At 41.4% G+C, this 12,807-nt stretch overlaps 1 protein-coding gene across 21 annotated transcripts in view; it reads right to left on the bottom strand.

Moving 5' to 3' along the window:
- Positions 1-6,353, bottom strand: part of MYCBP2 (MYC binding protein 2) — a 181,723-nt gene extending 175,370 nt beyond the window's left edge. For 20 of the 21 annotated variants that reach the window (XM_070751313.1, XM_070751316.1, XM_070751318.1 and 17 more), the window contains exon 1: positions 6,170-6,352. In XM_070751313.1, coding sequence (XP_070607414.1) covers positions 6,170-6,330 — 161 coding nt within the window. In that variant the 5' untranslated portion in view covers positions 6,331-6,352. Of the gene's footprint in view, positions 1-6,169 lie in introns of all 21 variants that reach the window. The other variant, XM_070751329.1, reaches the window with a different exon arrangement.
- Positions 6,354-12,807: the final 6,454 nt, after the last annotated feature.

Genomic DNA, 12,807 nt, shown 5'->3' with positions numbered 1-12,807 from the left:
TAGACCAGGGGTAGGCAAAGTGGGCTCTTCTATGACATGTGGACTTCAACTCCCAGAATTCCTGAGCTAGCATGATTGGCTCAGGAATTCCGGGAGTTGAAGTCCACAAATCATAGACAAGCCAACATTGCCTACCCCTGAGCTAGACCATCGCTGGTTCCTTCTTGCTCTCCACACATGCTAAAAACCTGTGGGGTGGGTGGGGTGGGCAAGCAGAGAGATTGTCCCTAAGGATTACCACTCTCAGGGCAGGATCTAATACTGTATTCCCTTTCCTTTGGGAAATATAAAGAGGTGGGGATGGGGAAGACAAAAGGATAGAAACATAGAAACATAGAAATCTGACGGCAGAAAAAGACCTCATGGTCCATCTAGTCTGCCCTTATACTATTTTCTGTATTTTATCTTAGGATGGATATATGTTTATCCCAGGCATGTTTAAATTCAGTTACTGTGGATTTATCTACCACGTCTGCTGGAGGTTTGTTCCAAGGATCTACTACTCTTTCAGTAAAATAATATTTTCTCACGTTGCTTTTGATCTTTCCCCCAACTAACTTCAGATTGTGTCCCCTTGTTCTTGTGTTCACTTTCCTATTAAAAACACTTCCCTCCTGGTGCTGTGGATAATTATCCAGGTTGCCCACTGAAAGTCTCTGCTCTTAACAAAGGTTGTGTTTCTATTGACATTTTTTTAAACAGCCTTTTACAAACACGGCTACAGTGGCCAGGTGCAAGTTGCACATCCGTTTGGTCAACCAGACAGGAAATGCAAATAATTTGGTAAGATAAATCTACTTAATTTCCGAGTTATATTAGCAGAATCGTTGCAAGTCTGGAAGTACAAACTTTCCGCCACCATTTTTAAGCACCTGATCAATCAGGGCAGGTCCTTCCTAGGTTTCTTTCTTTGACTGTTAAGATACCGGGGAACTCCCCCCTCCCCTGCTTGTCTGATCACTTCCTCTCTTCTCCTGTCCCTCAAGGTCATTCTTACATCCACAAAAACTGTATCAGATTTTTCTGAATAAAGGAAGAGGGAAACTGAAGGGGCAGAAGACAGCTGAAATTCTTCTTTTTCTTTTTGAAGGATGGGTTGCAAATTCCTCTAAGAGAATACTGTATCTTCAAAACAGCCTGATGCTGGTTGGGGAAAATATATGTTGTAAGCCGCCCCGAGTCTTCGGAGAGGGGCTGCAAACAAATCCAATTAATAAATAACAAATTAATAAAAATCTGTGGTCCACAGCTGAGCTAAATGGTGCTTCTACCAGTTAGAACCTGCTATGGTGGCAGAAGACACCCTTCGGTGGAAAGCTCACAAAAGACTATGGAGATTAAGTCCCACCTACAGTAGTTCATTCTATAGAGATGCCTTCTGCTAAAAACTGTAGAAACACTTCCTGAATGGGTTTAAAAGCTATTCAGGAAATAGAAAGTTAGAAAATAGAAAGGCAGGGGGAATATTATGCAGGTTTGCTGCCTTGGGTAAATGTCTAAATGTGCAATAAAATGTAATAAATAAATTAAAAAAACCTCCCTGTGCCATCATTTCCCTGAATTTCACTCTTCTGACAACTTCTGAAGAAGCCAGAGGTCTCCTCCAGAAGCCTCAAGGACCAGAATCTTGTTTGAAGTCAAAAGGAAGGGACAGCTCTCTTTGCCAGTGAAAATACTTGACATTTGTTCCCCATCTATAATAGGCAGCTGCCATGGGAAAGGAGAGTTCACACCCCCATCTTCACAATTCGTATTTTAAATATTTCAGCATTTCTTTCAAAGCTTTTGTCATTCCAGTTCAGGAAAATATTATCTTTCCTACCAAACGTTCTTGTCTTTTATTTTTTGGTGGTATTGGAGAAACCTCGATTGAGGAAATCCTTGGGAGTATAGGCTGAGGAGTCCCTCTACTCAAATCCACAGCCAACCATGGAGCTCAACTGATGGGCTACCAGAGCTCTTGGCTTAACGTTTCTCATCAGTGGGATGCCAAAAACAGGAGTAAGGGGAAAGCAAAGAGGGCAGTCTATGCAGGCTGTTGGAGGAAACAAATATTCAAAAGTGGCTAAACAGCCAGTTCTGTTTTTCCTTCACAGCTACAAAGAAGAGATCTCTCCATGCTAATTTATGCAGGGAGCGTTCCCCAAATCAGAATCGCAGATGGTGACATGAAAATGAGACAAAAGATACCTTTCTTTCGTTCTTATCTCAGGAGTCCCCAAACTTAGCAGCTTTAAGACTTGTGGACTTCAACTCCCAGAATTCTTCGGCTGGCTGGAGAATTCTGGGAGTTGAAGTCCACAAGTCATAAAAGTTGCCAAGTTTGAAGACCTCTGTTTATCTGGTGTTAACTGTGTGTGAAATGAAGAATTGCACATCTCGTGTGTCAAATGACAGTGTTTGTCCCTTAGTAGCAATCACAATGATGGAAACCATTAAAAATGCTCTGTTATATATTTAAACAAAGTACAGTACTTCTGTAAATTCTTAAAATTGTTTGAAACCTGGATTATTGGATTGGAAATGTTTCTTAAATTTATTGTATGCCTGTATTCATTCATCACAACTTTAAAATGTTAGCAGATTTCCCCCCTATAATAGAACAGTTCCTTTGGAAGAGAAATTGGTACAAAATGTAGGTGGGGGGCATGCCACAAACTAGTCCCTGAAATGTTATTCTGTGATATACATGTATATTTACAAGACACACTTTTAAAAAAGCTAAATATAGTAGAAATAGATCTGCAAGCAGATATTGCAACATTTGATTGATTGATTGATTGATTGATTGATTATTTATTTAGAAGGACTCTGGGTGTTTTTACTTGGGAACATCCCTGAACTTAGTGAGGCTCACTTTGCATAAATTATACCTAGAATTGTGGTAAAGAAAAGGCAGTATATCTTTTGAAATAGATAGGGTCAACCTGAGTGTGACTTCTCAGAGCCAGGAAAAGAGAATGCACAATATCACAGAATCAGAATACAGTATTTACATGAATATTCCTTCTAGAACCGGGAAATGAGTGGCAAGGGGCCCCAAGAAGATCAAAGATGTCCTACCTTAATACATTCATGGATAGTGGAAGTATTATTATTATTATTTATTAGATTTATATGCCGCCCCTCTCCGAAGACTCGGGGCGGCTCACAACACAAAACATTACAAATCCAATGATTAAAACAATTTAATTTAATTTAATTTAAAAAGTACTAAGATATATAATAACACAGAGATATCCTGTCTCCAAATCCTATGCTGGTTCCCCCTTTTTTCCTAAACATCTGAGACTAAATGATTGGATATGAAGGATGAACATCAATTCTGAACAAAAGGTATCAAAATACAGAGTAGAATAGACTTTGTCCAATGTCACAAGTTAAAATGCTGCCCTAGCAACATCTTCCCCCTTTTCTACAACGTGGGTGAGGTCATTGCTAACCTAGAAGATAAAATGCAATCACCTCCAAGAATGTTTACACTTTAATTGCTTAGCTCCTTACAAAACTCCATTAACATAATCACAAACGGGTTGAATTATTTCGATCAGCATATCTCTCAAAACTCGCAACCATATATACTTCAAGCAGCCAATGCACAATATTATTTATTTGCTGCCCCTACATGTCATAAGCTCTCACTGATTCATGATAGCATACAAAAGACCACCACCAAACAGCCACTCAAAATCAGTTTAAACATTTGTAGTAACCATGATTAAAATATGCTAATTCACACAATATGTTGCTGGTCACAGCATTTGGAGATATCTGAGGTCCTTTTCTGTCCAAAATAGTGTAGGGGGGTTGGACTAAATGATCTACAAGGACCCTTCCAATTCTAATAATAATCTAAATAATAATCTAATAATGAGGTCTGCAACATTTGAAAAAAAAAGTATTTATCACTACCTTTTTACCAAATCATAGAATTTTTTAACTGAACAATAAAGTAAAAACGTTTTCAAGCAAGCATCTTTTGAAACATAATAAAAAGTAATTGCTGACAAATGCGAATTGATTCTAAAGAAAATCAAGTTAAGGAAGCACCGTTTTTTGCACTAAAAAACAATTGGTATATTATCCTTTGAGCATAATTTTTACATGGTTTTGCAATTTTAGATTATGATATTTATTTATTTTATTCCATTTGGACGGCTTGCAAGTGACCATCATCATTCACAACATAATTCACTTGCCATACTAAAACCCTCAAAATGATGACACAGCTAATTTGGAAGCATGCAACTTAGCCAGACAAATAATGCCTCTCTTGCACATCTTCAACATGTAAACAGACAAGTCAAGGTGCAACGCTATCCCCTCAAGCTTAAATCATAGCAGGAAATGGCTACTAAGAGTCTGAATAGTAAGCTCCTAGCAGGGAACAAAAAAAGAAATTGCATCAGGATGACGCTATCATCTTTTCTTTGTGCAGCAGTCAAATTTAAAGAAGGAAAGGCTCGCTACTTTTGACAACTCAGCTATTCTGCAGAAGAGGACATAGTAAAGTAATAGTAGAAGGAAGGAGAGCAATTAAGGGTCCTTAGCCCGCTCTGAACTTGGTTTTCTTGCAGAGGTTTCCTTATCTCAATTAGGTAACCTCATCAGTGCTAAAGAGTAATTTACAAGAATGGCCCCTTACATTGACCCATCTTGCCTTTCCATCAAAATCTGGTTGGTAAACAGGACAGCAAAGGTGTTAAGCCACAGAAACTATAAACTGACCCAGGAAAGGCAAGAGTACAATGGAGGGGGGAAATGGGGATGCGATGCAGCAGCACAGGTGAAGAAGGAGACAGCTGCATAATTCTGGCAGGATAGTCCCGCATGGGGCAAGAAAAGCTCAAAGCTGATAAGAGATGCTAACTTGCTGCCCTTGGGCTTCTCCTACTTCTACCACCACTGAGGGATGTTCTTCTCTGCCCAGGATACAAAGGAGGACAGGGAAGGGAGAAGAGAAGGGGAACAGGAGAGGAGGAGAAGGGGAGAAAGAGGAGGGGGAAGGAGGGGAGAAGAGGGAGAGAAAGGGAGGGGAAAGAGGGGAAGGGGCGGAAGAGAAAAAGGAGGAGGAGGACAGGTGAGAGAGAGGAAGAAATGGGAAACAGGAGAGAAGGTGGGGGACAAAGAGGAGGAGGAGAAAGAAGAGGGGGAGAGGGAAGGAGGGGGAGGAAGAAGAAGAGGAGGAGGAGGAGAAGGGGAGGGGGAGAAAAAGAGTGGAAAGGGGGAGAGGGGAAGAAAGAGAAAAAGAGAAAGACAGGGAGGAAAAGGAAGAGGGGATTAGGATAGAAGCCAGGGAGGAGAAAAGAGAGAAAGAGAAGGGGAGGAAGAGAAAAAGGAGGACAGGTAAGGGAGAGAGGAAGAGCAGGGTAGCAGGAGTGACAGTGGGGGACACAGAAGGAGAGGAGGAGGGGAAAGAAGAGGGGGAAGAGGAGGGCAGGGGGAAGAAAGGGGGGAGAGGAAGAGGAGGGGCAGGAAGGAGGGCAGGGGGAGGAAGAAGAAAAGGAGAGCAGGGGGAAAGGGGAGAAGGAGTAGGAGGAAGGAGGGGAGGAGGGAGGAGGAAAGAGGGGAGGGGGTGAAGGAGAGGAAGAAAGAGAAGAGGGGAGGGGGAGAAGGAGGGGGAGGAAGAAGAGGGGAAAGGAGAAGGAGGGGGAGAAAAGAGGGGAGGCGAGGAAGGAGGGGGAGGAAGAAGAGGAGGGGAGGGAGAGAAGGAAGGGCAGGAAGAGGGGAGGGGAGAAAGAAGAAGGGAAAGGGGGAGGGGGGGAAAGGGGGAGAAGGAGGAGAAAGAGGGAGGGGCAGGAAGAGGAGGGGAGGGGGGAAAAGAAGAGGGGAGAAGGAGGGGCAGGAAGAGAAAAAGGAGGGAGGGAGGGGGGAGAGAGGTGCGAATGGCAGAGGCCCTTCTACCCCTGGGCGGCAGAGCTGCAGCCCCACAGAAGGAAAAAGCAACCCGGTCAGGGGAGGCCTCAGCCGCGGCGGCCATCCTCAGAGTGGGGAGGAGAGCGTCCCCCCCAAAAGGCGTGCGGGCTCAAAAGCGCCCCTTTCCCCGCAGAGGCTGCAGGGCTGGCAGCACCGGGGACCTTCGGAGCCGCCGGGCGAGGCGTGGCAGCAGCCCAAAACGCGCTTCTTGCGGACCCTCCTTCGCCCCACCCGCCCCCCTCCTCAGCCTCACCTGCCGGCCAGGTGCGCGGCCTGCTCGCGCTCGCTCAGCGCCACCGCCGTGTAGATGCGCCGGTAGCGCTCGGCCAGCGCCGCGCCCGACAGCAGCAGCAGTTGCTCGCGGCCCGGAGGCCCTGCAGCCGCCGCAGCCGCCGCGCTCTCTCCGGGACCCATGGCCGCCTTCGCCCAGGCGCTCCGCCCCGGCTCGGCCCGGCCCCCCCTTTTAAGCTCGGCCACCGCCCGGAAGGCCCCGCGCCGGCGGCGATGACAGGCAGCCGCGGCCCGTCAGCGGAGGAGGAGGCTCTGCGGCTGCGCGGAGAGGGCGCCCCGCTGCCCACGTGACCCCGGGTGGGCGGGGCGGGGCCGTTGCCATGGCGGCCGAGGCCGCTGAGCTTCGGTGAGGAGAGGGAGAGGCCTCTCGTCCCGCCGGGTCTCTGCCGGGGGAGTCTCGGGACCCTTTGAGGAAAGCGAGACCCCGCAGCCGCGTCGCTTCCGCCACCTCCGGCTGCGGTCGAAGCCCAGCCGGCGTCCTGGCTCCGTGTGGAGCCCCTCGGACCCCACCGTTATAAACCCCGGTGGGAGTTTTAAATATTATAACCCAGATGGAGAAGATGGGTAATGGTGGCAGCACTATGTATTGATATAACGCATAAAAATATTATTGGAATAAGTTAGTTTAAAACATATTCACTAGCGTGCCTTCCATCCCCTGTCCTATAGTCTCTCCTATATCACATATATCTTCTATTCCTATATCTTTTCTTCTATTCTCTCATTGATATATTTTATTCCTTTATTTTCTCTTCTGTTCTTTCTTTAATATAATTTACTATCCTCTATAACCTTCATTGTGTATTATTGTGTATTGGATTAAATAAATAAATAATTTTTTCCCCACTTAGTCTTTTTTAGTTGCACTATTCATATTTACTTTATATATAATCTATTTCATTATTATATAATATGACATACTTTGCAATTAGAATAGCTACTTTATTAGACTTATGGTTTATTAGACCTTTTTATGGCAATATGAAGAATTATTTTATATATAATCTACTTGGATTATAAGAAAATTGCCTTTTGGAACAATTAGCTCAATAGATTTGTAAAACACAAATAAGAAGTAAATTTGATGACCAGCAATTAATGTAAAGGTTATTGTAATGTTTTAATATTAGATGGAGAAAAGCTATATTTTTAAGAGGTTTTTGAATATATAAGATATTATATGTTTCTACAGTCCTTTTGTGAAAGAAAGAGATATAAGAGCCTCCATCGAATGATTACAAAGTAACAAGAAAAAAATCTGTATGTTTGACGATAAGCTTGATTTTGTGTTGGAAATTGTGTATTGTTTTTAACTTTGTGTTGGAGAAAAAAATAAAAAAAAATTATAGGGATGGAGCCTCCTTCGAGCCAGGCCTGCTGTGTGGTTCCTGTTGGCATTTTGGGGTGGCAGGTGGTAATAATAATAAAACATCAGGTAATCCTCGATTTACAATCTCAACGCACCCCCAAAATTTCTGTCGAGACGTATAATCCTCGACTTACGACCAATAGCAATAGCATTTAAACTTATATACCGCTTCATAGTGCTTTCACAGCTCTCTTAAGCGGTTTACAGAATCAGCACATTGTCCCCAACAATCTGGGTCCTCATCTTATCCACATCAGAAGGATGGAAGGCTGAGTCAACCTTGAGCGGATGGTGAGATTTGATCTGCTGAACTACAGCTAGCAGTTAGCTGAAGTAGCCTGCAGTGCTGCACTCTAGCCACTGTGCTACCCCAAAATGTCTGTCGTTAAGGTTAAGTGGGGGTTTGCCCTGTTTTATGAACCTTTCTTGCCATGGTTGGTTAGATGAATCTGCCCAGAGCTGATAAATTTATTAGTACAGTTGTTAAGTGAATCTGGCTCTTCCCCTTGATTTGGATGGTCACGAAAGAAGATCTCGTGACCCCCCCCCCCCATGCTACAATCATCATAAACATGAGTCAGTGGCCACTCCCCTAGGATTTGGATCATGGGACTGCAGAGATGCTCCAGCTTGGCTTTTAAGCGTGAAAAACTGTCATAAGTCACCTTTTTCAGTGACCTTGTAACTTTTGAACAGTCACTAAACGGACTGTTGTAAGTTAAGGATTATCTGTATGTTTTGCTTGTAGCTGCAACGACTGCCACCCCTTCTGATCTCTTCCAGAAGCCACAGAGATGAGATTGAAGAGCTGGCTTGAAACAACCTGGTTACGTGGAGGTTTCCCCCTGTATTGATTGATTGATTGGATTTATATGCCACCCCTCTCCAAGGACTCAGGGCGGCTGTACCCCCCCCCAACCAGCCCTTTCCCCATACTTGGCCCTGGAGCCATTGAAATGATGTTGGTGCTGCCCCCCCTCCTCAAACCAAACCCCTCAACTACAGGTAAATTTCACCATTATTGTTTAAGACATAACAGTTGCACCTCACCTGACATGTTGAATGATAGTGCAAATACCGTATCTTTCAGAGTATAAAACACACCTTTGTTTTGGGAGAGGAAAATAGATGGGAGGGGGAATCTACCTATCAGGTATTCATCTGGCTATCACCGTCAGTCTGGGTCAGCTTCAGCACATCATTTTATCCCATGGTTAAGGCCTTTTTTGGGAGGGAATAGCAATGAAAACAAGCCTGCAAAAATTAGGGCTGGAAAAAAACTTCAGAGGAGCAAGGAAAACAAGCCTGCAAGCAGGGAAGATTATTAGCACCTTGTTAGGGCTGAGTTTCCAGAGTATAAGACATACCCAAATGTTCAGCCTCTTTGAGGCGAGAGAAAAATGCATCTTATACTCCAAAAATCGCATATAATATATACTCCTGACATAAACACACTTTGGTGCACCTTTGGGGGATGTGAGTTTAGTAATAGTTAACTCTGATTGGAAAAAGCCAGGTAAGAAGGAGATCAATAGAATTTGTTTCATTCTGTTATTTAAAAATGGCTGGGATTATGGCATTGCAAATATGCAGAAGTGGTATAGCCATTTCCAGCCATTTTTAGAGAGAGAATGGTTAGATTTATTATTAAGATAACAAATAGAATTTGAAAAAGGCCACAGTTGAGTCCCAAATTTTGATTGTTAAGTAAGATGTTTGTTAAATGAGTTTTATCCCATTTTACAACCTTTCTTACCACATTTGTTAAGTGAACCACTTTAGTTAAATTAATAACACCTTTAATTGAATGTGGCTTCCCCATTGACTTTACTTATCAGAACGCCGCAAAAGGAGACCACATGTTCTTGCGAAGTATGAGTCAGATGCAAGCATCTGAGTTTAGGACAGGTGACCAGGGGGATACCGCAGTGGTTGTAAGTGTGAAAAATGGTTGGGATTATGGTACAGCAATTTCCAGCCATTTTTAAATAGTGAAAGGGTGTCAGATTTATTGTTAAAGCCAGTGTCCTGATCTGACATTGCAGTTGCTTCTCACCTGACATGTTGAATGATCACAGAGCCAATTATTTAGCCTGTAGTGCATAGTTGCATAAAATATATACGATCAACATAACTCCGGTTTGGTATACCTTTGAGGAATATGGATTTAGTAATAGTTAACTTGCTGGTTGAAAAAGACCAGGTTGGAAGGAAATCTATAGAATTTGTTTCATTTTATTATAAAAATGGCTGGGATTTGCAAATATGCAGAAGTAGTACAGCCATTTCTAGAAAGTGAAATACAGTATCTGTTTTAGCAATTGCTTCTTACACAAGTTTTTTCTAAGTGTGATATTCCCTGTAAATTTAATAATTTTCCTCTACTGGCATTCCTATAGTTGTTTGTCAAGTGCTTTATTAAGCCCAGCATCTTTTATAAGCCCAACATCTGTTTAATGTGTTTTTGAGAAGAAATTATCATATTAATAACTAAATCTCTCCACTGGTGAAATTTCTTTGTACTACTTTTATAAAAATAAGTTTAGTATAGAAACGAGAGGCAAAGAATATGGACTAGAAAAAGAGGGGGGGAAGTGCAATTATACATATATTATATTATATATATTCTATATATATAGAATATGGACTAATTCTTTAGGGAAACTTTTTAAAGTATAGGTCAGCATCGCTGTATTTCCAGGATTTACCACTAGAACTATATTGTTCATGCATACGGTATCCAAAACCCAAGATGCAAACTAAATTACCACATGCATCTCAGCCCAAACCAGCTGTGTGTTCCAGATAATTGGCGGTGAAAAAAAAGGGGGAGTAGATACAGAAATCTGAGGGAAAAAACCAACCCAAACAACCTCCCCAAAGATGTGCAACTTTATATATCTGGATCCTCACCTTTCATGGTTTTGAGGAAGGCAAAGGCCAGTACGGAAGAAGGATTGGTGTGTGTTATTTGTCCATATAAAATGTTTGTCTAAGTGGTTTAGGGCACACCTCTGGGCAGCCACAGTAAAATCATAAAAGCCACAGCAATCCCAAACCAAATCATTTTACTGCAATGCCTCAGCAACCTTCCTCAAGGTCTCATCACAAGGCATAGAGCTAGAGATATATTCATTCATTCAATCATTTATTTATTTGTTTATTCGACTTATATGCCACCCAAATCTGAAGGACTCGGGGCGGCTTACAATAATGATATAAGTACAATAAAAATAAATACAAAACAATAAAAATAATAAATGTTTATTTCATGTACACTGAGAACATGTGCACCAAGACAAATTCCTTGTGTGTCCAATCACATTTGGCCAATAAAATTCTATTCTATTCTATTCCTATTCTATTCTATTCTGATACTTTACTCCACTCCATTCCACTCTACAGTGTTCCCTCGATTTTCGCGGGTTCGAACTTCGCGGATAGCCTATACCACGGTTTTTCAAAAAATATTAATTAAAAAATACATCACGTTTTTTTTCCTATACCACGGTTTTTCCCGCCCGATGACGTCATACGTTATCGCCAAACTAATAATTTTTGCAAATAAATAACAAAAAAATTAATTATTGTTAATAAATAATTATGTTTATAAATATCAGGATCACTAAGTGTCTTATTCAATGGTGAGTACCAGTAATAATGGTGAGTAAATGGTTGTTAAGGGAATGGGAAATGGTAATTTAGGGTTTTAAAGTGTTAAGGGAAGGCATGGGATACTGTCCATAGCCAAAAATGGTGTATTTACTTCCGCATCTCTACTTCGCGGAAATTCGACTTTCGCGGAGGGTCTCGGAACGCATCCCCAGCGGAAATCGAGGGAACACTGGTACTCTGATTTCTATTCTATTCTACACTGCTCAAAAAAATAAAGGGAACACTTAAATAACACAATATAACTCCCAGGTAAATCAAACTTCTGTGAAATCAAACTGTCCACTTAGGAAGCAATACTGACAATGAATTTCGCATGCTGTTGTGCACATTCAACTTTGTATAGAACAAAGTATTCAATTAGAATAGTTCATTCATTCAGATCTAGGTTGTGTTATTTGAGTGTTCCCTTTATTTTATTTTTTTGAGCAGTATATTTATTTTGGGCATTCTAGAAGGCTGGAAGGATGGGTGCCTGCTGGATCTCAGGGGAGACAAAGAGTGTTCTACAGTATAGGAGCCACTTTATATGCCATTCATTCCAATAGGACTCAGGGTGGATATTTCAAGGAAGGGATGTGGACCATGTCCATTCTGTCCAGTGGATAAGGCAGGTCCTTCCAGAGAGGCAATCCTGCAAATAATCTGACCTCATACCATTTAGGGCTTTGAAGGTGATAGCCAGTGCCTTAAATTGCACTCAGAAATTGCGAGCCAGCGCAGCTTGTTCAACGGTGATTTGGGCAAACTGAGTGACACCCAACATTTTTGTGTGCCGCATTCTGGACTTATAACAATCAAGTGAACATTTGAAGTTACAATGGTACTGGAAAAACATTATGATCGTTTTTCACACATACAATCATTAGAGCATCCCCATGACCATGTGATCAAAATTCAGATATTGGCTGCAAGGAAATTCTGGCAAAAAGTTAGGGAATGGTTGGAAGAAATGATGGAATATGAAATTCAAATGAAACCAGAACTGTATTTTTTGGGAATAAATAAATCAGACTATTATAGAATTTGGAATAGATTTTATAATTGGCTAGAAATTAGGAATCAAAGTAAGGAACAGAAAAAACTAAAACCTGATTGATAAAATATTAATGTACTGTACATATAAAACTAGGTTAGATTTACTAATGGCAAAAAACTGTGTACCAACTTAAATGGTGAAGTAGGAAAGTAGTATGTAGATAGATAGAGACACAGAGAGAGAGAGAGAGAGAGAGAAATACATGAAATAATGTAAAATATATTGTATATTGTTCTTAATGTTTATATTTTTACATATTCTGTATTTGTTCAATTTGATTTTTGTCTTATTTTTTACTTTTATTTATTTTTCTTTGGGTTTTTTTGTATTTGTATTTTGCATTTGTGTTTTTTTTAACATTGGAAAATTAATAAAGACTATTTTTTTAAAAAAATTCAGATGTTGGCAATATTTATGATAATTGCACTGTCCCAGGGCTGTGTGACCCCTTTTTGCAATTGTTAATGTATGAGCAGAGAAATCCTTGTTTACCAAGGTTGTGCACACACAGAAACGTTTA

This window comes from Erythrolamprus reginae, chromosome 4, assembly GCF_031021105.1.
Source record: "Erythrolamprus reginae isolate rEryReg1 chromosome 4, rEryReg1.hap1, whole genome shotgun sequence".
Classification (NCBI taxonomy): Eukaryota; Metazoa; Chordata; class Lepidosauria; order Squamata; family Dipsadidae; genus Erythrolamprus; species Erythrolamprus reginae.
This window is presented reverse-complemented; position numbering and strand designations above follow the sequence as displayed.